Below are 23,558 nucleotides of genomic sequence, written 5' to 3'. Positions count from 1 at the left end.
GTGGTGTGTGTGTGGGTGGGGTGGGGACAGCAGTGTCCCCACATTGTCCCCCTCATGGGTGGCTCTGTGTCACCCCAAGTCACCCATGGGGGTCCAGCCCCTCAGCCATGCCTGGTCACCCCGTGTCACCTCATGCCATCCACCATGGGGGTCTGGCCCCTCAGCCATGCCTGGTCACCCTGTGTCACCTCTGTCACCTCATGCCATCCACGATGGTGGTGCTGCCTCTCAGCTGCCACCCGTTGTCATCCCACTCCGTCGCTGAGAAGGTTCTGGCCTCTCTGCCGTGCCCTGTGTCACCTCATGTCACCTGGCCAGGGGACAGCAGCAGCAGGAGGGCTCTGCCCCTCTGCTGGCACACGTTACCCCGTGTCACCCCATGTCACTCCATTGTGTCACCCGGGCCGGCAGGACAATGTCCTGGCCTTAGCGGCCATGGTGACATGCCACTCCCTGACGTCACCGCTGAGCCTCATGCCACATCCTATCACCTCAAGCCACTGTGGCCACCTACAGGATGACGTCACGGGCTCTGGTGACTTCATACCGCCCCGCTGAGCGCCTGGTGACGTCACGGGGCAGCCCCCCGCCCCTGCAGCCGAACCCCACCGGGACATCGGCGCGGCCGCGGGGATGACACCGAGCCGTGACGTCACGCACTGCGGCCGGTGACGTCACGAGACGGGGCGGGCACCCCCTCACCCCACCCCTGGTCCTGATCAGGCGAATACGGCGGCCACCTATAGCTTGCGCCCCCCGCCACTTCATTAGCGTAGCCCCGCCCCACGGCGCGCCGCTTGACCAATAGCAAACGGCTCTGCCCCGGCAGGGGGCGGGGTTATGCTAATAACCCGCGCCGCGCTCCGTCCCGCCCTCACGTTGAGGACCCCCGGCCGCCGCCGCTCCGGCCCCGCTCCCGCCCCGCTCCCGGTCCCGGCCCCGCTCCCGGTCCCGGCCCCGTTCAGCCCCGGCCTGTCCCGTCCCGGTACCGCCATGACGCTCCTCGCCGCCGGCAGCCGGGCGGCCGCGCGCCTCCGCGGCCCCAAGGTGAGCGCGCCCGGCCCGGCCTCGCCGCGCCGCGCCTTAAAGGGGCGACGCCGCGGGGGGAAGGGAGAGCGGGGGGGTCCGGTTCTTAAAGGGGCGACGCGGGGGGCGCTGCCTTAAAGGGGCCGCGCGGTGGCGGCGGAGGAGGGGGGATGGGACCGGGGTGACCGCGATCGGGACCGGGATCGGGATCGGGGTGGGCGCGGGGCCGCAGCGGCAGCACGTGGTGGGAACCGGCGCCGGGCGCTTCTCAGAGCCGGGGGCACCGGGAGTGGCTCGGGGGGCTCCGGGCCCGGTCCACGCCCGGGGAGCTCCGCTGCTGCCTCAGCCCCGAGCGGGGGCCCCCGCCCTGGGGCAGCCCCGCTTGGGGATCCGGTCCTGCCGCTTCCCCTCGTTGTGCAGCGCTGGGCGTGGGGCGTTCCGGGAGCCCCGCACCGGCCCCGGGATCCCGCACCCGCTGGCACCGGCAGTAGGGGGGGTAGAGGCGGGGACGGTCCCCGCCGCCACCGCCCTTCCCCAGCGTCTCGGTGCCGTAGAGGACACCGGGGTCACAGCGAGGGGACCCCCGTGTGCCGGTACCGGGCCGGAGGAACAGCCCCGGCCCCTCCGGTGTGTTTGCCTTGGCCGCGGCCCCGGCGTTTCGTAACGGGCGCTGCGGTGTCTTTATCGACCGGGCGATATTTTGGGATATTCCCGATGCCCCACTTGGCCCTGCTCCCCCGTCAAACCGAGCGGACCGGGGCCGCCCCCCCGGTTTGAGCCGTGATCCCGACCCTCCTCCTCCTCCTCCTCTTCCTCCCCTCGTCCTGGCCCCGCAGCCCCGAACCACGGAGCCTCCGCACCCCTGGGGCACAACGGGAACCCCCCGGGAGGGTCCCCCTGTGCCCCCGCGCTCCCCCCGGCCGGTGCTCGGTGTCACCGCCAACACGTGTGACCTTGAGCCGGTGGCACCTCGGTGACAGCCAGGACGAGCCGTGGGGACCCCCAAAACGGGGGTGACACCGGGGGTGACGTGGGGGTGACACGGCGGCGACAGCGGCCGCCTTGACCTTGGGCTCCCCGCTGCCGCCTCCATTGTTCCGCCGGCGTTTTCCCTTCCCGGTGCCGCCTGTTGCAGGGGGGACACGGCCTCGCCACCGGCCACGGCCACACCCGCCCCACCGGGGACCCCCTGACCGGACCGGGGGTTCCCGAGGAACCGGGGGACACTTTGGGGGGGGGATCTGCAGAGCGGCCCCCCCGCGTCCTCCCGGCAGCCAGCGGAAAAACCGAGTCATGTTCTGGCTCTGCCGCAGGCGCTGCCGCAGCTCCGGGCCCCGGGGGATCGCCGGTGTCCCCGTGGGTGGCGGCCCTGGTGTCCCCCGGTGCGTCCCCGGTGCGGGCGCTGCCAAGGCCGGGCTGTGTTCCCGGGGAGTCCCCGCGGTTCCCACGCGTGGGCGAGCAACAAAGTTCGGATTCCCCGGCTCAGGAAAACCGCGGCCGTTCCTGGCCGGGCGCGGCTCCAGGAAGGAGAACCCGCGGTCCCCGTGCCAGCTCCGGCTCCCGAGGGCAGCGCGGGGCCGCCCCGGCTGATCCCGGCTCGGCTGATCCCGGCTTTGATCCCGGCTCGGCTGATCCCGGCTCGGCTGATCCCGGCTTTGATCCCCACCCGCGTGGGCGAGGCTCTGGTGTCCTTGGGAACCGAGATCTCACCGGCCACGGGGATGGGGGTGCTCACCTGGCTGCCCCCACCCCAAAAAGAGGCTCTGCCCTGGTGACAGGGGGGTCTCTGTGTCCCTTGTCCCACAGAATGCACCGTGTGTCCTCTTTGCTGCTCGCCACGCCAGCGCCGCCACGGTAAGGGGGGTTCCTCTGCTGTGACCCCCACCCTGTCACTGTTCCCTTCTCCTGATGCCTCTTCCCTGTGGCTGCCTCTCCTGAGACCCCTCTCCAAGGGGAGGCCATTTGTCATCCTCTTTCTTGTCACCTCCTCTGCCTTGATTCCCCTCTCCTGTTGCTTTTCTCCAATGGGAGTCCCCTTTTCCTGTCACCCCCTTTCCTGTGGCGCCCTCTCTTCTCACCCCTCTTCAAGAGGGGGACCCTCTCCCATCTCCTGTCACCCCCTTTCCTTTGGCCCTCTCTCCTCTCACCCTTCTTAGAGGGGGACCCTATCCCCTTTCCTGTCACCCCCTTTCCTTTGGCCTCCTCTCACCCCTCTCCAAGGGGAGGCCATGTGTCATCCTCTCTCCTGTCCCCATCTTTCTTGTCACCCCCTCTGCCTTGATCCCCTCTCCTGTCACTCTTCTCCAATGGGAGTTCCCTTTTCCTGTCACCCCCCTTTTCTGTCACCCCCTTTCCTGTGGCCCCCTCTCTTCTCACCCCTCTTCAAGAGGGGGACCCTCTCCAATCACCCTCTCTCCTGTCACCCCCATTCCTGTCCCCTCTCCCCATGGGGATCCCCCTATTCTATTGCCCCTTTTCCTGTCCCCATCTCTTTTATCACCCCCTTTTCCATCACCCCACTCCTCTCACTCCCTCTCCTGCCCCACATCTCCTGCCACCCCTCTCCTGTCACCCCCTCCATTGCCACACCTTCTCCTTGTCCCTTTTCTCCTGTCACCCCCTCCATTGCCACACCTTCTCCTTGTCCCTTTTCTTCTGTCACCCCCTCTGCTGTGCTCAGCCCCCCCTCTCACACCCCTGTCCCTCGTCCCCAGAACCTCAAGGACGTTTTGGCCACCATGATCCCCAAGGAGCAGGCCAAGATCAAGAGCTTCCGGCAGCAGCACGGCAGCACGACCATCGGCCAGATCACCGTGGACATGGTGAGTGTGGGGACACTGGGGACACAATGGGGACACTGGGCACTGGCACCGGCCCTCACCCCCCTCACCGCGAGCTCCCGGCCCCTTCCAGGTGTACGGCGGCATGAGGGGCATGAAAGGGCTGATCTACGAGACCTCGGTGCTGGATCCTGATGAGGTAGGGCCCTGTTCCCACCCTGTCCCTGTCCCCCCCTGTCCCCACTCATTCCCAGCCATCCCACCCTGTCCCATTCCCAGCTGGTCCCACCCCTTCCCACCCTTTCCCCACCCCATTCCCACCTCATCCCCGCCCATTCCCACCCTGTCCTTACCCTATTCCCAGCCATTCCCTGCCCAACCCATCCACTCCCTCCCTGTCCCCACCCCATCCCAGCCATTCCCACCCTGTCCCTACCCCATTCCCAGCCTTTCCCACCTCATCCCACCCCATCCCGCCCATTTCCACCCCATCCCAGTCCATCCCACCAATTTCCACCCCATCCCACCTCATCCCAGCCCCATTCCCAGCCCTTCCCACCTCATCCCAACCCCATTCCCAGCCCTTCCCACCTCATACCAGCCCATTCCCAGCCCATCCCACACATTCCCAGTCGATCCCACCTTGTCCCAGTCCATTCCCAGCCCGTACCACCAATTTCCACCCCATCCCACCCATTCCCTGCCCATCCCACCCTGTCCCCACCTCATTCCCACCCCATCCCACCCTGTCCTAGTCCATTCCCACCCTGTCCCAGTTCATCCCAGCCCATTCCCACCCCATCCCACCCATTCTTACCCCATTCCCAGCCTATTCCCAGCCCATCCCACCCATTCCCTGCCCATCTCACCCTGTTCCAACCCCATCCAACCCCATTCCCACTCTGTCCCAGTCCTTCTCACCCATTCCACGCCCATTCCCATTCCATCCCACCCTGTCCCAGTTAATTCCTACCCCATTCCCAGCCCATCCCACCATCCCCCTGACTCTCCGGCCCGCAGGGGATCCGTTTCCGTGGCTACAGCATTCCCGAGTGCCAGAAGAAGCTGCCCAAAGCCGCGGGGGGAGAGGAGCCGCTGCCCGAGGGGCTCTTCTGGCTGCTGGTGACCGGAGAAATCCCAACCCAGGAGCAGGTACTGCTGGGAGGGGGCTGGGAAACGGCTGGGGAGGGGTCTGAGAGACCCCAGACCCAGGAGGGGCTGAGAAACACCTGAGGGGGGTCTGATTGAGAGCCCCCAGAGCCAGGAGGGGCTGAGAAACACCTGAGGGGGTCTGATTGAGAGCCCCCAGACCCAGGAGGAGCTGGGAAATGGCTGGGAGAGGGTCTGAGAGACCCCAGACCCAGGAGGGGCTGGGAAATGGCTGAGGAGGGGGCTGACAATTGGATGAGGGGGGTCTGATAGCCCCCAGACCCAGGAGGGGGTTGGGAAACAGCTGAGGGGGGTCTGAGAGACCCCAGACCCAGGAGGGGGCTGACAATTGGATGAGGGGGGTCTGGCAAACAGCTGAGGGGGGTCTGAGAGCCCCCCAGACCCAGAAAGGAGCTGGAAAATAGCTGAGGGGGGGGGTCTGGCAGCCCCCAGACCCAGGAGGAGGCTGGCAATTGGATGAGGGGGGTCTGAGAGCCCCCAGACCCAGGAAGGAGCTGGAAAATAGCTGAGGGGGGGGTCTGGCAGCCCCCAGACCCAGGAGGAGGCTGGCAAACACCTGAGGGGGGTCTCAGAGCCCCCAGACCCAGGAGGGGCTGGAAAACGGCTGGGGAGAGTCTGAGAGACCCCAGACCCAGGAGGGGGCTGGAAAATAGCTGAGAGAGGGTTTGAGAGCCCCCAGACCCAGGAGAGGCTGAGAAACACCTGAGGGGGTCTGATTGAGAGCCCCCAGACCCAGGAGGGGCTGGGGAACAGCTGAGGGGGCTCTGACAGCCCCCAGACCCAGGAGGGGCTGGGAAATGGCTGAGGAGGGGGCTGGCAATTGGATGAGGGGGGCCTGAAGAGCCCCCAGCCCCAGGATGGGTCTGGCAAGCAGCTGGGTGGGCTCTGCCAGCCCCCAGCCCCACGTCTCAGTCCCTGTGTCCCTGTAGGTGACCTGGCTGTCCCGGGAGTGGGCCAAGCGTGCGGCTCTGCCCTCGCACGTGGTGACCATGCTGGACAACTTCCCCACCAACCTGCACCCCATGTCCCAGCTGAGCGCCGCCGTCACCGCCCTCAACAGCGAGAGCAAATTCGCCCGCGCCTACGCCGAGGGCATCCACCGAGCCAAGTACTGGGAGGTACGGTCATTTCTACCAGTGTTATTGAGTTTATGATTGAATCAATCATTGAGTTAATTATTGAAGGGCTCATCTGGCCCTTGCTGCTTGGCCAAAGGCGGCAGCTGGGGTGGTTTCACCTCAGAGACACTTTTGGGTAGCTGGGCGTGTGGTGTTTCACCCCACTTTTGGCCAGCTGAGTGTGTGGTGTTTTCACCCCAGAGACACCCTTGGGTAGCTGGATCTGTGGTGTTTCACCTCAAAGACACTTTGGCTGGCTGGATGTGTGATGTTTCCACCCCAGAAACATTTTTGGCCAGGTGGATGTGTGATGTTTCCACCCCAGAAACATTTTTGGCTATCTGGATACCCCAAAGACACTTTTGGCCAGCTGGATCTGTGGTGTTTTCACCCCAGAGACACCTTTGGCTGGCTGGATATTGCAGCTGGGTGCTTGGGACAAGTCCAGGCCTGCAGGAGCTCAGGTTTACCTCTGGCAGAGGGGCTTTAAGGTGATGATGAAGGAAAGGAGTTGGTTCTGGTGGAGGGTTTGGATCCAGAGCTTTATTCTGGCCTCTGAATGCAGCACCAGCTCCAACAGAACTCCCTGAGCCCGTGGTTGCTGCTCCTTTGAACCCTGGGGAGAGGGGCAGGGAAGGGGCAGGGAGCCACCAACCAGGTACAGGAGGGGAGGGACAAAGGGACAAAGGACACCTGGATGGCCCAATGCCCCCCAGGGCTGAGAAGCATCTTCTGAACTTTGCCAATGCCACAGCCTCCTAATCCTACAAACCCCAATTCTTCAACCTCCCAGCCCTGCAGCCCCTCAATCCCACAGCCCCCAGTCCTGCAGCTCCTCAACCCCACAGCCCCCTAATCCTACAAACCCCAATTCTTCTGGAGTGCCAAGATTGACAGACAGCGCTCATCAGGGGCCAGGGAAGGGGAAAGGAGAGGAGATTGGCACACCAATCATTTGTCCCCTTTTTTGTCTCTAGGGGCTTTGTTAGTTGTTTTGTAACTAGGTTGATAAACCATAGCTGGAGGGTTTGTAATTCATGGATGGTCTAGGGATGGTGGTAGGAGAGCTGGGAATGTTATTGAGGTGAGGATTAGTGGGATTCCTAGGAGGGATGGGCTTGAAAATTGGTCAAAGAAGCTGAAATTCATGGTCAGGGTCAGGGGGTAGAGCTTGGGAAGGAACCGGGATAACTGAGACAGGCTACACACACAGCACGGGGGGAGCTGCTGATTTTTGGGGTGGATTTGGGTGCTGGGGGCGTCAGGGGAGCACGTCCTGACCCTGCTGGTGGCAGTTTGTGTACGAGGACGCCATGGATCTGATCGCCAAGCTGCCCTGCGTGGCCGCCAAGATTTACCGGAACCTTTACCGGGAGGGCAGCGGCATCGGGGCCATCGACCCCAACCTGGACTGGTCCCACAACTTCACCAACATGCTGGGCTACACCGACCCCCAGTTCATCGAGCTCATGAGGCTCTACCTCACCATCCACAGGTAGGGGCAGCTGAGGATGAGCAGCAGGGCTGGGGATGGGCCTGGGCTGCCCCAGGGCTGTCAGCAGGGGAGGGGGCCCTGGAGGGGCTCTGGGCTGTTCTTTATAGGGGAGGGGGCTCTGGGCTGTTCTTTATAGGGGGGGGGGGCTCTGGAGGGGCTCTGGGCTGCTCTTTATAGGGGAGGGGGCTCTGGGCTGTTCTTTATAGGGGAGGGGGCTCTGGGCTGTTCTTTATAGGGGAGGGGTTCCTGTAGGGGCTCTGGGCTGTTCTTTATAGGGGAGGGGGCTCTGGGCTGTTCTTTATAGGGGAGGGGGCTCTGGAGGGGCTCTGGGCTGTTCTTTATAGGGGAGGGGGCTCTGGGCTGTTCTTTATAGGGGAGGGGGCTCTGGAGGGGCTCTGGGCCTCTGTGGGGCACTGTAGGGGCTGTGCCCTATAGGGGAGGGGGCTCTGTTGGGCTCTGGACTCTGCCCTATAGGGGAGGGGTCTCTCTAGGGGCTGTGCCTTATAGGGGAGGGGGCTCTGTGCTCTGCCCTATAGGGGAGGGGGCTCTGTAGAGGCTGTGGCCTCTGCCATGTAGGGGAGGGGGCTCTGTAGGGGTCTGGGCTGTGCCCTATAGGGGAGGGGGCTTTGTGGGGCTGTGCCTTATAGGAGAGGGGTCCCTGTAGGGGTCTGGGCTCTGCCCTATAGGGGAGGGGGCTCTGTGGGTGTCACCAGGAGCAGGCAGGGCTGGGGTTGAACCAGGCTGGCATCAGCGTCCCCCCCAGCCCCCAGAACGCTGTGGGAGCTGTTTGTGGGGTCTGGGGGGTCCTGACGGGGCTGTCCCCCCGCAGTGACCACGAGGGAGGGAACGTCAGTGCCCACACGAGCCACCTGGTGGGCAGCGCCCTCTCCGACCCCTACCTGGCCTTCGCCGCCGCCATGAACGGCCTGGCCGGGCCCCTGCACGGCCTCGCCAACCAGGTGGGCCCTGCTCCGTGTCCGTGTGTCCCTGCTCCGTGTGTCCCTTCTCCGTGTCCGTGTGTCCCTGCTCCGTGTCCGTGTGTCCCTGCTCCCTGTCCGTCCCTGCTCGCTGTCCATGTGTCCCTGCTCGCTGTCCGTGTGTCCCTGCTCGCTGTCCGTGTGTCCCTGCTCCCCGTCCGTCCCTGCTCGCTGTCCGTGTGTCCCTGCTCGCTGTCCGTGTGTCCCTGCTCCCTGTCCGTGTGTCCCCTGCTCGCTGTCCGTGTGTCCCTGCTCGCTGTCCGTGTGTCCCTGCTCCCTGTCCGTCCCTGCTCCGTGTCCGTGTGTCCCTGCTCCCTGTCCATGTGTCCCTGCTCCCTGTCCGTCCCTGCTCCCTGTCCGTGTGTCCCTGCTCCCTGTCCGTGTGTCCCTGCTCCCTGTCTGTCCCTCTCTCTGTCACTCTGTCCATGTCCTGCTCCCTGTCTGTGTGTCCCTGCTCTCTGTCTGTCTGTCCCTCTCCCTGTCACTCTGTCCATGTCCTTCTCCCTGTCTGTCCCTCTCCCTGCCCAGTGTGTCCCTCCTTGCCCTGGCTGTGTGTCCCTCTCCCTGTCACTCTGTCCATGTCCCTGCTTCCTGTCTGTCTGTCTGTCCCTGCTTCCTGTCTGTCCCTCTCCCTGTCCCCCTGTCCGTCTGTCCCTGCCCTCACTCCCTCATGCCCACAGGAGGTGCTGCTGTGGCTCACGGACCTGCAGAAGGAGCTGGGCAAGGACGTGTCTGACGAGAAGCTGAGGGATTTCATCTGGAACACGCTCAACTCGGGCAGGGTGAGCTGGGGGGCGTCCCGGGGCTCAGGGGGGCTCAGGGGGGCCATTCCAGAGGTTATGGGGGGCTCAGGGGAGCCACCCCAGGGCTCAGGGGCTGTTCCAGGGGCTCAGGGGCTGTTCCAGGGTGCAAGGGCTGTTCCAGGGCTCAGGGGCTGTTCCAGGTCCCGTTCCAGGGCCCATTCCAGGGGGTCAGGGACCATCTCAGGGCCTGTTCCAGGATTCAGGGGCCGTTCCAGGTCCCATCCCAGGGTTCAGGGCCCACCCCAGGGCTCAGAGGAGCCATCCCAGAGTTGAGGGGCTTTTCCACATCCCATTCCAAGACTCAGGAGCCATTCCAAGTCCCATCCCAGGGCTCAAGGCCCATCCCAGGCCCTGTCCCAGGGCTCAGAGGGCCCATCCCAGGGTCCCAGGAGCCATTCCAGGTCCCATCCCAGGGCTCAGGGGTTGCTCCAGGTCCCATCCCAGGGCTCAGGGGGGCTGTTCCAGGGCTCAGAGGCCGTTCCAGGGCCCATCCCAGGGTTCAGGGCCCATCCCAGGCCCCATCCCAGGGCTCAGAGGGCCCATCCCAGGCCCTGTCCCAGGGCTCAGAGGGCCCATCCCAGACCCTGTCCCAGGGCCCATTCCAGGCCCATCCCAGGGCTCAGAGGGCCCATCCCAGGGCTCAAGGCCCATCCCAGGCCCATCCCAGGGCTGAGGAGCAGCTCTGATCCCCCATCCCCACAGGTGGTGCCCGGCTACGGGCACGCGGTGCTGCGGAAGACGGACCCGCGCTACACCTGCCAGCGGGAGTTCGCCCTCAAGCACCTGCCCAAGGACCCCCTGTTCAAGCTGGTGGCTCAGCTCTACAAGATCGTCCCCAACGTGCTCCTGGAGCAGGGCAAGGCCAAGAACCCCTGGCCCAACGTGGATGCCCACAGCGGGGTCCTGCTGCAGGTGAGCCCAGGCTGCTCTGGGGCTTTGCTTGTGTCTGTGCTGTCTGTCCTTTTCCTGTCAGTCTGTCCTTTTCTCTGTCTGTGTATCCTTTTCCATGTCCACATCCCTCTCCTTGTTCTGTCTTTCCTCCTGTCTGTCTGTCCCTCTCCCTGTCTGTCCCTTTTCCTGTTAGTCTGTCCTTTTCCTTGGCCATATATCCCTTTGCATGTCCACATCTCTCTCCCTGTTCTGTCTGTCCTTCCTCTTGTCCATGTGTCTCTCTCCCTGTCTGTGTCCCTCTCTCTGCTCTCTTTCCTGTCTGTCCCTCACCTTGTCTGTTTGTCCCTCTCCCTGTCTATCCCTTGTCCTTGTGTGTCCCTCTCTCTGTTCTCTTTCCTGTGTGTCCCTCTCCCTGTCCTGTGTCTCTCTCCCTGTGTGTCCCTTGTCCTGTCTGTTTGTCCTCCGTCCATTCCTTGCCCTATGTGTCCCTCTCTCTGTTCTCCTTCCTGTCTGTCCTTCTCCCTGTCTCTCTGTCCTTCTTCCTGTCCCTCTCCCTGTCTGTGTGTCTCTCTCTCTGTGTTCTCCATTCTGTCTGTCCCTGTCTATCCCTTGTCCTGTCTGTTTGTCCCTCTCCCTGTCTGTGTGTCCCTCTCTCTGTTCTCCATTCTGTCCGTCCCTCTCCCTGTCTGTGTGTCCCTCTCTCTGTTCTCCATTCTGTCTGTCCCTGTCTATCCCTTGTCCTGTCTGTTTGTCCCTCTCCCTGTCTGTGGGTCCCTCTCTCTGTTCTCCATTCTGTCTGTCTGTCCCTCTCCCTGTCCTGTCCATCCCTTTCCCCATCCCACCCTCCCTCTCCCAGCCCATTCTTCTCCCCATCCCTCCCTCCCTCCCCCGTTTCTCTCTCCCTCTCTTGCCCATCTGTCCCTGTCCCCTCCATCCCTCTGTCTGTCCCTCTGTCTGTCCCCTGGGGGTCCCTGTGTGCCCTCCCTGACCCCCCTCTGTCCCCACAGTACTATGGCATGAAGGAGATGAATTACTACACCGTTCTCTTCGGCGTTTCCCGAGCTCTGGGCGTCCTCTCGCAGCTCATCTGGAGCCGAGCTCTGGGATTCCCCCTGGAGAGACCCAAATCCATGAGCACCAAGGGCCTGATGCAGCTCGTGGGGTACAAATCTGCCTGAAAAAGGGACGGGGACGGGGCTCCCCCAGGGAAGAACGCCGCTCTGCCGGGCCCGGCCCGGCCACCCCCGCCACTGAACCCCCCTCGGGACCCCCCAAACCACCCTAGGGTCCCCCAGCCCCCCACACCCCGCCCTGGTGCTTGGGGGGGGTCTCCAGTGCCCCCTCCCCACCCCAGCAGCTCTCACTGCGCACACTGGGAGCCCCCCCGGGCTCCTCACATTGGGGGCCCCCCGGGCTCTCCACACTGCTGGGCTGGGTGGGGGGGTCCTGGCAGGGTTTTGGGGAGGGGGTCCCACCCCCCTGCCCCCCTGCACCCCCCGAGAGGGGTTCAGTGCAGCCCCGTGTCCGGGCCCCCCCGCAGGGACTCGATACACTCCTCACTGCTCCCCTGGCCGTGCCCCCCGTGTTTGTGTGACCCCCCCAATGCCCCCCAACCCTGCCTGAAGCCCCCGGGAGCCAGAGCTGGGACCCCTCCCCACCCACCCACCCACCCCAGAACCCACCCCGGCTCCTCGCAGCTCTCGGGCACTTCTGTACAAACAACAACAAAAAAATGCAAAATAAATGTTTTTATTAACAAACCCCCCCCTCCCCTCCATCCCATCCCTGGGCAGGGCTTGGTGCCCCCACCCCACCCGGGGGTCCCTACATGCAGACCCCCCCTCAAACCCCCCCTCCCGTGGCTGAATGAGGAGCAGGAGGCTGCTGACCCTTGGAAAATTCTCTTTATTGGCCTGGCCAAGCCCTTCCTTCCTTAGGCCAGGGGGGGCTCGGGGACCCCCTCTTCCCCCCGGGGGGGTCTCCATGGCCATGGGGGGGGTGGGTGGGGAGGAGCTGAGACCTTCCCACCCCCCCACCCCCCCCCCAAAACAGGGGTGGGGTCGCTGGGGGTGGGGTGGGGACCGTGGGGGTCCCTGCGGAGGGTGCTGGGGGTGGGGGGCGGCGGGGGGGGGCAGCGGGAGCCGCCCCCTCCCCACCCTGTGCGTGTGGCTTGTGCAAAGTGTGCGATGGTTTGGGGTGGGGGGGGGGAACTCCTCCTTCCCTTTTTTGTTCCTGGGGAGGAATTGGGGAGGGGTCCCAGCAGCTTTTCCCACCCCCTCCCCTGTTCCTACCGGAGCTGCCCCCACCGGGGCCCCTCCGGGCTGGCTGAGAAGTTTAAAAACAACAAAAAAGGGTTTTAAAAAAAAAAAAAAAAAGGAAAAGAAAAAATAAAAAGCTAAACCAAAACTTAAATCCCCAAATCAGCTGCAAAATCAACTCCTGGGATTAGGGGAGGGGGGCTCACAGCAGTTTTTCCCCCACCCCTCCCAGAGCACAGCGGGAGCTGCCCCCACCGGGGCCCTCCAGCCTGGCTGAGGAGTTTAAAAAGAACCAAAATAAAGGGTTAAAAAAAAATAAAATAAACCAAACCAAAAAACCAAACCAAAACTTAAAACCCCAAATCAGCTGCAAAATCAGCTCCTGGGATTAGGGGAGGGGGGCTCACAGCAGCCCCCGGGGGGCGTTGAGGCAACAGCAGCGGAGGAAACGCACTTGGTTGAATAAATATTTTTGGGGGGGTGGTTTGGGCTCGGGGCGGGCCCGGCTCTGTCCCTCACGTCTGGTGCACCTCGTGGAACATCAGCTCCCGCGGGATTCGCGTCTCGGGCCCGAAATTTTTGGCCGCTCGGCGCTCGAAGGCGGCCACCATCTGCTTGACCACCTCGTCGAAAAACACGGTGGCCAGCTGGGAGTGCAGCAGGGAGCGGAACTCGAAGGAGATCTGAGGAGGAGGAGGAGGAGGTGAGGCCGGGTGGGCGAGCTCCGCCTTCCCCCGGGGGCGGGGGGGGGGATCCGGGGCGGGGTCGGTACCGAGAAATCCACGGTGCTGGTGCGGGGGTAGCCGGGGATGCCGGGGCTGAAGCGCCAGTTGGTCTCCAGGTGGTTGAAGAGGCGCCCGTCGGTGCAGACGGCCTGGGGAGGGGGAAATGGGGGCTCAGGGGGCACCGGGATCATCCTCGAGGATGGAAAACCCTCCCGGGTCCAGCCCGGCCTGGGGAGGGGGAAACGGGAGCTCAGGGGGCACCGGGAGCCACCAGGATAATCCTCAAGGATGGAAAACCCTCCCAGGCTCAGCCCGGCCTGGGGAGGGTGAAATGGGAGCTCAGGGGGCACTGGGATCATCCTCGAGGATGGAAAACCATCCCAGGCTCAGCCCAGCCTGGGGAGGGGGAAATGGGGGCTCAGGGGGCACCGGGATCATCCTCGAGGATGGAAAACCCTCCCGGGTCCAGCCCGGCCTGGGGAGGGGGAAACGGGAGCTCAGGGGGCACCGGGATCATCCTCGAGGATGGAAAATCCTCCCGGGTCCAGCCCAGCCTGGGGAGGGGGAAACGGGAGCTCAGGGGGCACCGGGATCATCCTCGAGGATGGAAAACCCTCCCGGGTCCAGCCCGGCCTGGGGAGGGGGAAACGGGAGCTCAGGGGGCACCGGGATCATCCTCGAGGATGGAAAATCCTCCAGGGTCCAGCCCGGCCTGGGATCCCTCCAGTGCCACATCCTGGACAGCTCCGAACTGCCCTGGGCACTTCCAATGCCTGAGAGCTTTTTCCATTGGGAAATTCCAAACTGAAACTCCCCTGGAACAACCTGAGGCTGTTTCTCCTTCTCCTGTTCTTCCCTGGGAGCAGATCCTGACCCTGTTGTCCCTTCAGGGAGTTTTGGGGTGAAAATTCCCCTCTGAGCCTCCTTTCAGTTCCAAAGCCTGACCACCTTTTATTCCTCCTGAATGTCCACCCTGACGCTCTCCTGGAGGAACTTGGGGCTGTTCCTTCTCCTCCTGCTGTTCCCTGGGATCAGATCCTGACCCTGTTGTCCCTTCAGGGAGTTTTGGGGTGAAATTTCCCCCCTGAACTTCTTTTCTCCAAGCAGTTCCAAAGCCTGACCACCTTTTATTCCTCCTGATGTCCACCCTGACCCTGCCCTGAGGGAATCTGGAGCTGTTCCTGAACCTCTCCTGGAGGAATTTGGGGCTGTTCCTTCTCCTCCTGCTGTTCCCTGGGAGCAGATCCTGACCCCGCTCTCCCACCAGAGACTTGTGGGGTGAAAATTCCCCCCTGATCCTCCTTCCCTCCAGGCTGAGCCCCTTCCCAGCTCCCTCAGGGTTTCTCCAGAGCCTCCTCCTGCTGCTCCAGCCCCTCCTGAGCTCACCTTGACCAGGTGTGGCCGCACCAGGGTGACGATGGAGGTGTAGCGCTCCAGCACGGGCGGGAACCCCACCTCCAGCTGGGCCTTGACGTGGCCCTGGCGCCGCGACACCACCACGGATTTCTTGCACCAGGGCACGAAGTTCTTGTAGTCCTCCACGTTGGCCACCACGTCGTACATCTCCTGCATGGAGTACCTGGGACACAGAAGGGCTGGGGTTGGGGCTGAGGCCATGATTGGGGTCAGGGTTGGGGTTGGGGATGGGGTTGGAGCTGAGGCTGAGATCAGAATTGGAGTTGGGACTGGGGTTGGGGCTGGGATTGGTCTTAGGGCTGAGGCTGCTATTGGGGCTGGGATTGGGGTCAGTGTTGGGGTCGGGGTTGGAGCTGGGGCTGGGATTGGGGCTGAGGCCATGATCAGGGCTGGGGTTGGGATTGGGGCTGGGGCTGAGGCCACGACTGGGGTTGGGATTGGGGCTGGGGCTGAGGCCACGACTGGGGTTGGGATCAGGGCTGGGGTTGGGGTCAGAGTTGGGGTCTGGGTTGGGGCTGAGGCCATGATTACGGTTGGGGTTGGGACTGGGGCTGGGATTGGGGTTGAGGTTGGGGCTAAAGCTGGGGTCAGGACTGGGGTTGGGATTGGGATTGGGCTGGGACTGGGGCCAGGGTCAGGGTTGGGTTTGGAGCTGCAGTTGGGATTGGGTTTGGAGTTGGGGTCACGCTCAGGTCAGTCTCAGTCTCAGGGCTGGGTGTGGAGCTGGGGTTGGGCTCAGTCTCAGGGCGAGGTTGGGCTCAGGCTCAGGGTAGGGGCTGGTTTTGGAGCTGGGCTCAGGCTGTGCTCAGGGCCAGGCTCAGGCTCAGGGTTGGGTTGGGCTCAGTCTCAGGGCTGTGCTCAGGGTTAGGTTTGGGGTCAGTCCCAGTCCCAGGGCTGTGCTCAGGGTTGGGTTTGGGGTCAGTCCCAGGCTCAGGGCTGTGCTCAGGGTTAGGTTTGGGGTCAGTCCCAGTCCCAGGGCCGTGCTCAGGGTTGGGTTTGGGCTCAGTCCCAGTGTCCCCAGTGTTCCCAGTGTCACCCACCCGATGATCCGTCTCTCCGAGTACTCCTTGCGTTTGTTGCTGAGGTTCAGGAAGCCCCGGCTGGGCTGAGCTCGGGGCTCCCAGGCCAGGGGCCCTGGCCGGGAGAGCCGGGACAGCCGGAGCCCGCACGGGAACGCGTGCCTGGGGACACACGGGGGACACCGGGTGGCACCGGCAGCACCGACTGTCACTGCCTGCCACCGGGGGCACCTTGGGGCCCTTCCTGAGCTTCCCAAATCCTTCCAGAGATTCCCAGATCCCTTTAGAGTTTCTCAGGTTCCTTCCAGAGCATCCCAGGTCCCTTCCAGAGCTTCCCAAATCCTTTCTAGGGTTTCCCAAATCCTTTCTAGGGTTTCCCAAATCCCTCCAGAGCTTCTCAGGTCCCTTCCAGGGCATCCCAAATGCCTCCAGGGCATCCCAAATCCCTCCCAGGTTTCCCAAATGCCTCCAGGGCTTCTCAGGTCCCTTCCAGACCTCCCCAAACCCCTTCAGACCAATCTAGGTCCCTTCCAGACCATTCCAAGCCCCTTCCTGACCTGCTCAGGCTCTTTCCAGATGTGCCCAGGTCGCTTCAGACCTCCCCAAACCCCTTCAGACCATCTCAGGTCCCTTCCAGACCATCCCAAACCCATTCAGATCATTCCAAGCCCCTTCTCGACCTGCTCAGGCTCTTTCCAGACCACCCCACGTCCCTTCCTCACCACCCTGGGTCCCTTCCCGGTCCCTCCCGCCCTTCCCGAGCCCCTCCCGTGCCGGGAATCCCCGCCGGCGCTCGGTGCCGGTGCCGGTCCCGGGGCGATGCCAGCGCTGCAGCTGCCAGGAGGAGGAGGAGGAGGAGGAGGAAGGCCGGGAAACCCGAGCCGGGGACAGCTAATCCCGGCGGGGTCAAGTGCCCGGTGCCCTCCGGTGCCGCTCCCGGGGCAGATCCCGCCCTTCCCACCGAAATTTGGGAATTGTCCCCACCGGAGTCACCGGGTCCCCGCGTCACTGTCCCCGAGCAGAGGTCACGGCCGCGGGGACACAGCCGGGTGGCCTCGGGGCTGTCGCCTCTTCCGGTGACACCGGGGCTCGGTTCCCCCGGGATCCCCCGGTACCGGCCCGCTCCCGGTGTCTCCACACGGGGTTCGCTCCAAGGTCAGCCCCTCCCAGCTGGTGTTCCCCACCCAGCGGCCTTCCGGTGGAACCGGGACAGGCCCCACCGGGACCCCCGGGATGGCCCCACCGGGACCCTCCGGTTCCGCCAAGGTGCCCCCGGATCACCACACCCCACGGGGGCCGGGAGCGCTGCCAGGCCCGGAGGAGCCCCCGCAGCACGATCGCCGCCCCGGTGCCCCCGAGGCCGCTGTGACCTCCGGGTGGCCGCCGCAGCCGCTCACCTGCCGGGCGGGGCCGCCGCGGCCCGCAGGCGCTGCCGCGCCCCGAGCTGGAGGGCGCCGCGGAGCCGCCGGGCCGCCATCACCGGGCCGGGACCGGGGCCGGGCCGGAACCGGGACCGGGCCGGGACGCGGCGCCGCCGCCGCCCTGACCTCTCACCCCGTGACGTCACCGCGTCGCCATAGCGGCGGGTACGTCAAGGGGCGGGGCGAGGCGACGCCTCCCGAGCGAGGGATGATGGGAGTTGTAGTCGGAGGCTGCGCAGAGCATGATGGGAAATGTAGTGCGGGATGGGGTTGCGGCTGCACCGGGACCGGGACCGACCGGGACCAACGGGGAGTGCCCGTTCCGGGGCTGCCGGGGGTAGGCTCTACCCCAGGGGGCGTCCGGCCCCGCCTCCCACGTGTGCCCCGGTCGGTGGGTCCGGAGAGGGACGGGGAGCCCCGGTGCCGTGTCCCGGTAACGGCCTCACTCCGAACCGGGCAGAGGAGCCGAGAGACCGGGAACACGGAACCTGCGGGAGTTGTGTGGCCCAGTGCCGCCCAGTACAGCCCAACACACCCCAGGGCCTCCCAGCGTCTCCCAGTGCAGCCCAGCACATCCCAGTACAGCCCAGTATAGGTCCAGTTCAGCCCAGTGCCTCCTAGAATAGCCCAGCACAGCCCTGAGCCTCCCAGTGTCTCCCAGTTCAGCCCAGTCCAGCTCAGCATTACCCAGTGCCAACCAGTCCCACCTGGCCCAGCCCAGTCCAGTTCCTCCCAGCACAACCCAGTTCATCCCAGTTCAGCCCAGAGGGGGATGGAGATGGGAAATGAGACCCCCCAGGACCCTCTGCCACCATTCCAGAGCCCTTTGGGCTGGGGGAGCTGCTGGTCAGGGACCCCCTGCGATCCCCAAGACCACCTGGGATGGGATTCCCACTGGACAGACCCCACAGAGGGGGATGGAGGTGGGAAATGAGACCCCCAGGACCCTTTGGGATGGAGGAGCTGCTGCTCAGGGACCACCGGGGGATGGGATTCCCACTGGGCAGACCCCATGGAGGGGAAGAAGGTGGCACATGGGACCCCTGGGACCCTCTCTCACCACCCCACCACTCTTCGGGCTGGGGGAGCTGCTGTCCCAGGACCCCCGGGATTACCGGCAGCCACCAATGGATGTGATTCCCACCGGGGACACTCCAGACCAGCGACCCCCAGGACCCCCGGGGTTACCGACATCCCTCATGGATGCGATTCCCACCGGGAACACCCCAGAACAGCAATTGCCGGGACCCCCGGTGTTACCGACAGCCCCTCATGGATTTCATTCCCACCGGGCACACCCCAGAGCAGCGACCCCCGGGCCGGCACCGCCGCTTCCCGCCGACCCCCGTCCCGCTCCCGCCGCGTCCCCCCGGGCGCTGCCGCTGCCCCGGGGCCGCCCCCGCCGCCGCCGCCGCCGCCGCCGCCGCTCGGGCCCGGTGGGCGGCGCATCCCCGGCGCTCCATCCCCGCCCCGCAGCCGCCCGAGCGGAGCCGCCGCGGCCGGACCCGATGCCGGGAGCTGGGCGCTGAGGGCGGCCCCGACATGGGGGTTCTCAGCATCACGGACCAGGTACGGCCGCCGTCTCCCCGTCCATCCTTCCCCTGGCTGATCCCGCCCGCCGCCGCCGCCGCCGCGCCTCGGCCGGGCCGCGCCGCTACGGCAGCCCGGGGATGTGCGGCCTAGCGCGGCTCCGCCACCGGGCCCGGCCCGCCGCCGCCCCAGGCCGCGGGCCCCGCTCCGCCGAGACCTCCCCGCTGCTCCCGGTCCTGCTGCAGCCCCGGGACGGGCCGGGGTCGCCGTTTGGAGCCGCTCTGCCCGTGCCCGCCGGGCCCAGCGCGGGCCGGGCCGGGAACGGGAACGGGAGAGCGCCGCGAATGGGAGCCTCAGAACCGGGAACGGGAGAGATCAGGGGATGGGAGGGCTGGATCGGGAACGGGAGAGCCCCGGGATTGGGAGCCTCAGAACCAGGAATGGGAGAGCCCCGGGAATGGCAGAATCCTGGGAATGGGAGCCTCAGAACCGGGAACGGGAACGGGAGAGCGCCGGGGACGGGAGCACCGGGCCGGGAACGGGAGAGCGCCGGGGATGGGAGAATCCTGGGAATGGGACCCCCGACCCTGGAATGGGAGAAGCCCAGGGATGAGAACCGGGAACCGGAGAGCCTCGGGGATGGGAGCGCTGGATCGGGAACGGGAGAGCCCCAGGGATGGGACCCTCAGGCCGGGAACGGGAGAGCGCCGGGAATAGCAGAATCCCGGGGATGGGACCCTCAGAACCGGGAATGGGAGAGCCCCGGGGATGGGAGAGCCCCGGGCCGGGAACGGGAGAGTCCCGGGAATGGGACCCCCGAGCCTGGAAGGGGAGAAGCCCAGGGTTGGGACATCCCGGGCTGGGAACGGGAGAGCCCCGGGGTTCTCTGGCCCAGAGATGTGAAGCATCGAAGGGGGATCCTCCCCTGGGAGAGCACCGGGAGTGGGACCCCTGGAACCAGGAACAGCGGAGCCATTCGGGATGGGACCTTTAGGCTCGGGAATGGAAGAATCCCAGGGTTGCGATTCCCAGGCCAGGAACGGGAGAGCCCCGGGAATGGGAAACCTGGATTGGGAACGGGAGATCCTTGGGGTTGGGACATCTGGATCAGGAACAGGAGAGCTCCAGGAATGGCAGAACCCTGAGATTGGGAGAACCCCTGGAATGGGATCCCCCGGCCCTGGAACGGGAATAGGACACCGGGATCAGGAACAGGAGATCCCTGGGGTTGAGACACCTGGGTCAGGAGCAGGAGAGCCCAGGAATGGGGAGAACCCCAGGAATGGGAGAACGCTGGGAATGGGGAGAACCCCAGCCCTGGAATGGGAGAACTCTGGGAATGGGAGAATCCTGGGGATTGGGACATCTGGACCGGGAACAGGAGAACCTTGGGAATGTCACCCCCCGTTCCAGCTGTGTCCCCATAACTGTCACCCCCTCTTCCAGCTGTGTCACTGTCACCTCTCCTTGTGTCCCCTGTCACCCCTCATTGTGTCCCCATAACTGTCGCTCCCTGTTCCAGTTGTGTCACTGTCACTGTCACCCCCTGTTCCAGCTGTGTCACTGTCACCACTCCCTGTGTCCCCATCACTGTCCCCCCCATTCCAGCTGTGTCACTGTCCCCTCTCTGTCCCCCCATTCCAGCTGTGTCACTGTCCCCATTCCAGCTGTGTCACTGTCACTGTCACACCCATTCCAGGGGTGTCACTGTCCCCTCTGTGTCCCCCCTGTTCCATTCCAGCTGTGTCACTGTCACTGTCCCCTCTGTGTCCCCGCAGCCCCCTCTGGTCCAGGCCATCTTTAACCGGGATGTGGAGGAGGTTCGGTCGCTGCTCAATCAGAAGGAGAACATCAATGTGCTGGTGAGGGCCCTGCTGCTGCTGCTGCTGCTGCTGCCAAATCTCACTCAGGGCTCCCAGATCCCTGCCATCCCCATCCCATCAATCCCATCAGTCCCATCAGTCCCATCAATCCCACAAATCCCATCCCATCCCATCCCATCTCCATCCCCATCCATGTTCCATAAATCTCATCCCATCCTATAAATCCCATAAATCCCGTCCCCATCCCATAAATCCCATTAATCCCATCCTGTTCTGTCCCATCCCATCGCATCCCATCCCATCCCATAAATCCCATAAATCCCATCCCATCCCATAAATCCCATCCCATCCCATTCCTATCCCATCAATCCCATAAATCCCATCCCATCTCATAAATCCCATAAATCCCATCCTGTTCTGTCCCATCCCATTCCAAAATCCCATAAGTCCCATAAATTCCATCCCATCCCCATCCTCATCCCAGTCCCTCCCAGTCCCTCCCAGTCCCATCCCAGTCTCTCCCACGCTCTCCCATCCTCTCCCATCCTTTTCCAGTTCCTTCCCAATCCCTCCCAGTCTCTCCCAGCCCCATCCCAGTCCCTCCCAGTCCCTCCCATCCCAATCCCCAGCCCCATCCCAGTCCCTCCCAGTCTCTCCCATCCTTTCCCAATCCCTCCCAATCCCATCCCAGCCCCTGCCAGTCCCTCCCAGCTCCATCCCAGCCCCATCCCAGAGTCTCCCAGTCGCTCCCAGTCCCTCCCAGTTCACAGCTGTCTCCCCTGCAGGACCAGGAACGCCGGACCCCTCTCCACGCTGCTGCCTACATCGGAGACGTTGCAATCCTCGAGCTGCTCATCCTGTCAGGTGAGGGCCAGGGGGGACCCCAGAACCCCAAAATCACCCCAAAATCACCCCAAAATCACCCCAAAAATCTGGGAGGGTCAGCAGGGAGGGATCTGACCCCCCCAAAACCACCCCGAGCTCAAGGGGGGCAGCCAGGGTGGGATGCACAGCCAGTTAATCCCATAAAATCCCCTAAAATCTGGAAAATCCCCTAAAACCTGTGGGCATCTGGAAAATCCCCCAAAACCTGTGGATCCCAAACACTTGATCCCAGAGATCCCATTTTGGGGTTGCCTTTGGGGTGCAGGGAGCCCCTGTTGGGATTTGGGGATGCCCTTAAGGTGCAGAGTGTCCCTGTTATGTTTTTTGGGGATGCTTTTGGGATTCATGCTGTCCCCATTGGGTTTTTGGGATGCTCCTGGGTTACAGAGTGTCCCTGTTATGTTTTGGGGTACCTTGGGGTGCAGAGTGTCCCCATTGAGTTTTGGGGATAGTTTTGTGGTTCAGGGAGCCCCTGTTGGGTTTTGGGGATACCTTTGGGGTTCAGGGTGTCCCCATTGGGTTTTGGGGATACTTTTGGGGTGCAGAGTGTCTCTGTTATGTTTTGGGGATGCTTTTGGGGTTTAGGGTGTCCCCATTGTGTTTTGGGGGTACCTTTGGGATTCAGGGTGTCCCCATTGGGTTTTGGGGGTTACCCTTGGGGTGCAGGGAGCCCCTGTTGGTTTTTGGGGATGCTTTTGGGGTTTAGGGTGTCCCCATTGGATTTTGGGGATTCTCCTAGGTTACAGAGTGTCCCTGTTATGTTTTGGGCTTACCTTTGGTGTTCAGAGAGCCCCTGTTGGGATTTGGAGATTCCATAAAATCCCCACCAAAATAACCAAAATTTTATCCCATTCCTCTCCAGCTGCAGAACCCCGTGGTGATTTGGGGTTTTCCCTACCTCTTGTGGGGGTCCAGGGCAGCAGGGAGGGGCAGCTTTGGGGTTTTTTTTTTGGGGTGCTGAGGTGCCGTGTGTGTCCCCCACAGGTGCTAACGTGAACGCCAAGGACACGGTGTGGCTGACGCCGCTGCACCGCGCCGCGGCCTCGCGCCACGAGGTGAGGGATGAGAGGGGAAATCACAGTGGGAAAAGGGGAAAAAAAAGGGATTTTCTGCTCCCCTTTCCCTCCTCTGGGGGTTGGGGAATGCAGAAAGTTCTGGGGGAAAAAAAATCCTCTTTGGGAAAAAAATCCTTCTTGGGAAAAAAAAAAAATCTTCCTTGGGAAAAAATCCCACAGAGGGAAATCCCACGGAGGGAAATCCCACAGAGTGAAATTCCAGAGTGGGAAATCCCACAGAGGGAAATCCCACAGAGTGAAATTCCAGAGTGGGAAATCCCACAGAGGGAAATCACAGAGCAGGAAACCCCACAGGGGGGAAATCCCACAGTGGGGATATCCCACAGTGGGAAATCACAGAGTGGGAAATCACAAAGTGGGAAATCCCACAGAAGGAAATCCCACAGAGGGAAATCCCGGAGTGGGAAATGCCAGAGTGGGAGATCCCAGAGTGGGAGATCCCAGAGAGGGAAATCATAAAGTGGGAAATTGCAGAATGGGGAATCCCATAGTGAGAAATCCCAGAGTGGGAAATCCCAGAGCAGGGAAATTCCAGAGTGAGAAAATCCCAGAGTGGGAAAATCCCAGAGTGGGAGATCAACAGCAGGGAAATCCCACAGCAGGGAAATCTCAGAGTGGGAAATCATAAAGTGGGAAATCCCACAGCGGGGAAATCCCAGAGCGGGAAACCCCACATGGAGAAATCCCACAGCAGGGAAATCCTATAGAGGGAAATCCCAGAGTGGGAAACCTCAGAGAGAGAGAAATCCCCCTGGGATCTGGGGGACGCCAGCTCCGGGATCCTCAGGATTTGGGGTCTGGAGCCTTTCCCTAAGCCTGCCACCCCACAGAAAGCCCTCCAGCTGCTCCTGAAGCACTCGGCCGATGCCAACGCCCGGGACAAGCACTGGCAGACCCCGCTGCACGTGGCCGCGGCCAACCGGGCCACCAAGTGCGTGGAGGCGCTGCTGCCGCTGCTCAGCACCGTCAACGTGGCCGATCGCACCGGGCGCACGGCGCTGCACCACGCCGTGCACAGCGGCCACCTGGAGGTGACACCGGCGAGGGGACGGGGACATCGGGGCGGGCAGGGATAGGGGTGGGCAGGGATGTTGGGATGGGAAGGGACAGGGGTGGGCAGGGATGTTGGGGTGAACGGGGATAGA

The 23,558-nt window shown here is 63.6% G+C and overlaps 3 protein-coding genes across 3 annotated transcripts in view; 2 read left to right on the top strand and 1 right to left on the bottom strand.

Annotated features, from left to right (window-relative positions):
- Positions 1-882: 882 nt before the first annotated feature.
- Positions 883-12,021, top strand: CS (citrate synthase). The gene is made up of 11 exons (XM_066567601.1): positions 883-1,047; positions 2,833-2,880; positions 3,741-3,848; positions 3,940-4,005; positions 4,827-4,958; positions 5,906-6,094; positions 7,390-7,589; positions 8,419-8,548; positions 9,247-9,348; positions 10,072-10,281; positions 11,268-12,021. Exons 1-11 carry the CDS (start codon positions 994-996, stop codon positions 11,436-11,438), a joined length of 1,410 nt encoding a protein of 469 aa, XP_066423698.1. The 5' UTR covers positions 883-993; the 3' UTR covers positions 11,439-12,021.
- Positions 12,022-12,972: 951 nt separating this feature from the next.
- On the bottom strand, positions 12,973-17,155 carry COQ10A (coenzyme Q10A). Its single transcript, XM_066567602.1, has 5 exons — positions 17,076-17,155; positions 15,700-15,840; positions 14,630-14,822; positions 13,291-13,392; positions 12,973-13,201 (listed from the first exon to the last, which is right to left on the bottom strand). The coding sequence occupies exons 1-5, from the start codon at positions 17,153-17,155 to the stop codon at positions 13,034-13,036; spliced, it is 684 nt and encodes a 227-aa protein (XP_066423699.1). The 3' UTR covers positions 12,973-13,033.
- Positions 17,156-18,615: 1,460 nt separating this feature from the next.
- The window catches only part of ANKRD52 (ankyrin repeat domain 52), a 33,069-nt gene continuing 28,126 nt past the window's right edge, over positions 18,616-23,558 (top strand). Inside the window, exons 1-5 of the mRNA XM_066567598.1 lie at positions 18,616-18,668; positions 20,408-20,491; positions 21,238-21,316; positions 22,322-22,392; positions 23,244-23,444. Coding sequence (XP_066423695.1) covers positions 18,642-18,668; positions 20,408-20,491; positions 21,238-21,316; positions 22,322-22,392; positions 23,244-23,444 — 462 coding nt within the window. The 5' untranslated portion in view covers positions 18,616-18,641. The remainder of the gene's footprint in view (positions 18,669-20,407; positions 20,492-21,237; positions 21,317-22,321; positions 22,393-23,243; positions 23,445-23,558) is intronic.

The sequence above is a fragment of the Molothrus aeneus genome, chromosome 30 (genome assembly GCF_037042795.1).
Source record: "Molothrus aeneus isolate 106 chromosome 30, BPBGC_Maene_1.0, whole genome shotgun sequence".
NCBI lineage: Eukaryota > Metazoa > Chordata > Aves > Passeriformes > Icteridae > Molothrus > Molothrus aeneus.
This window is presented reverse-complemented; position numbering and strand designations above follow the sequence as displayed.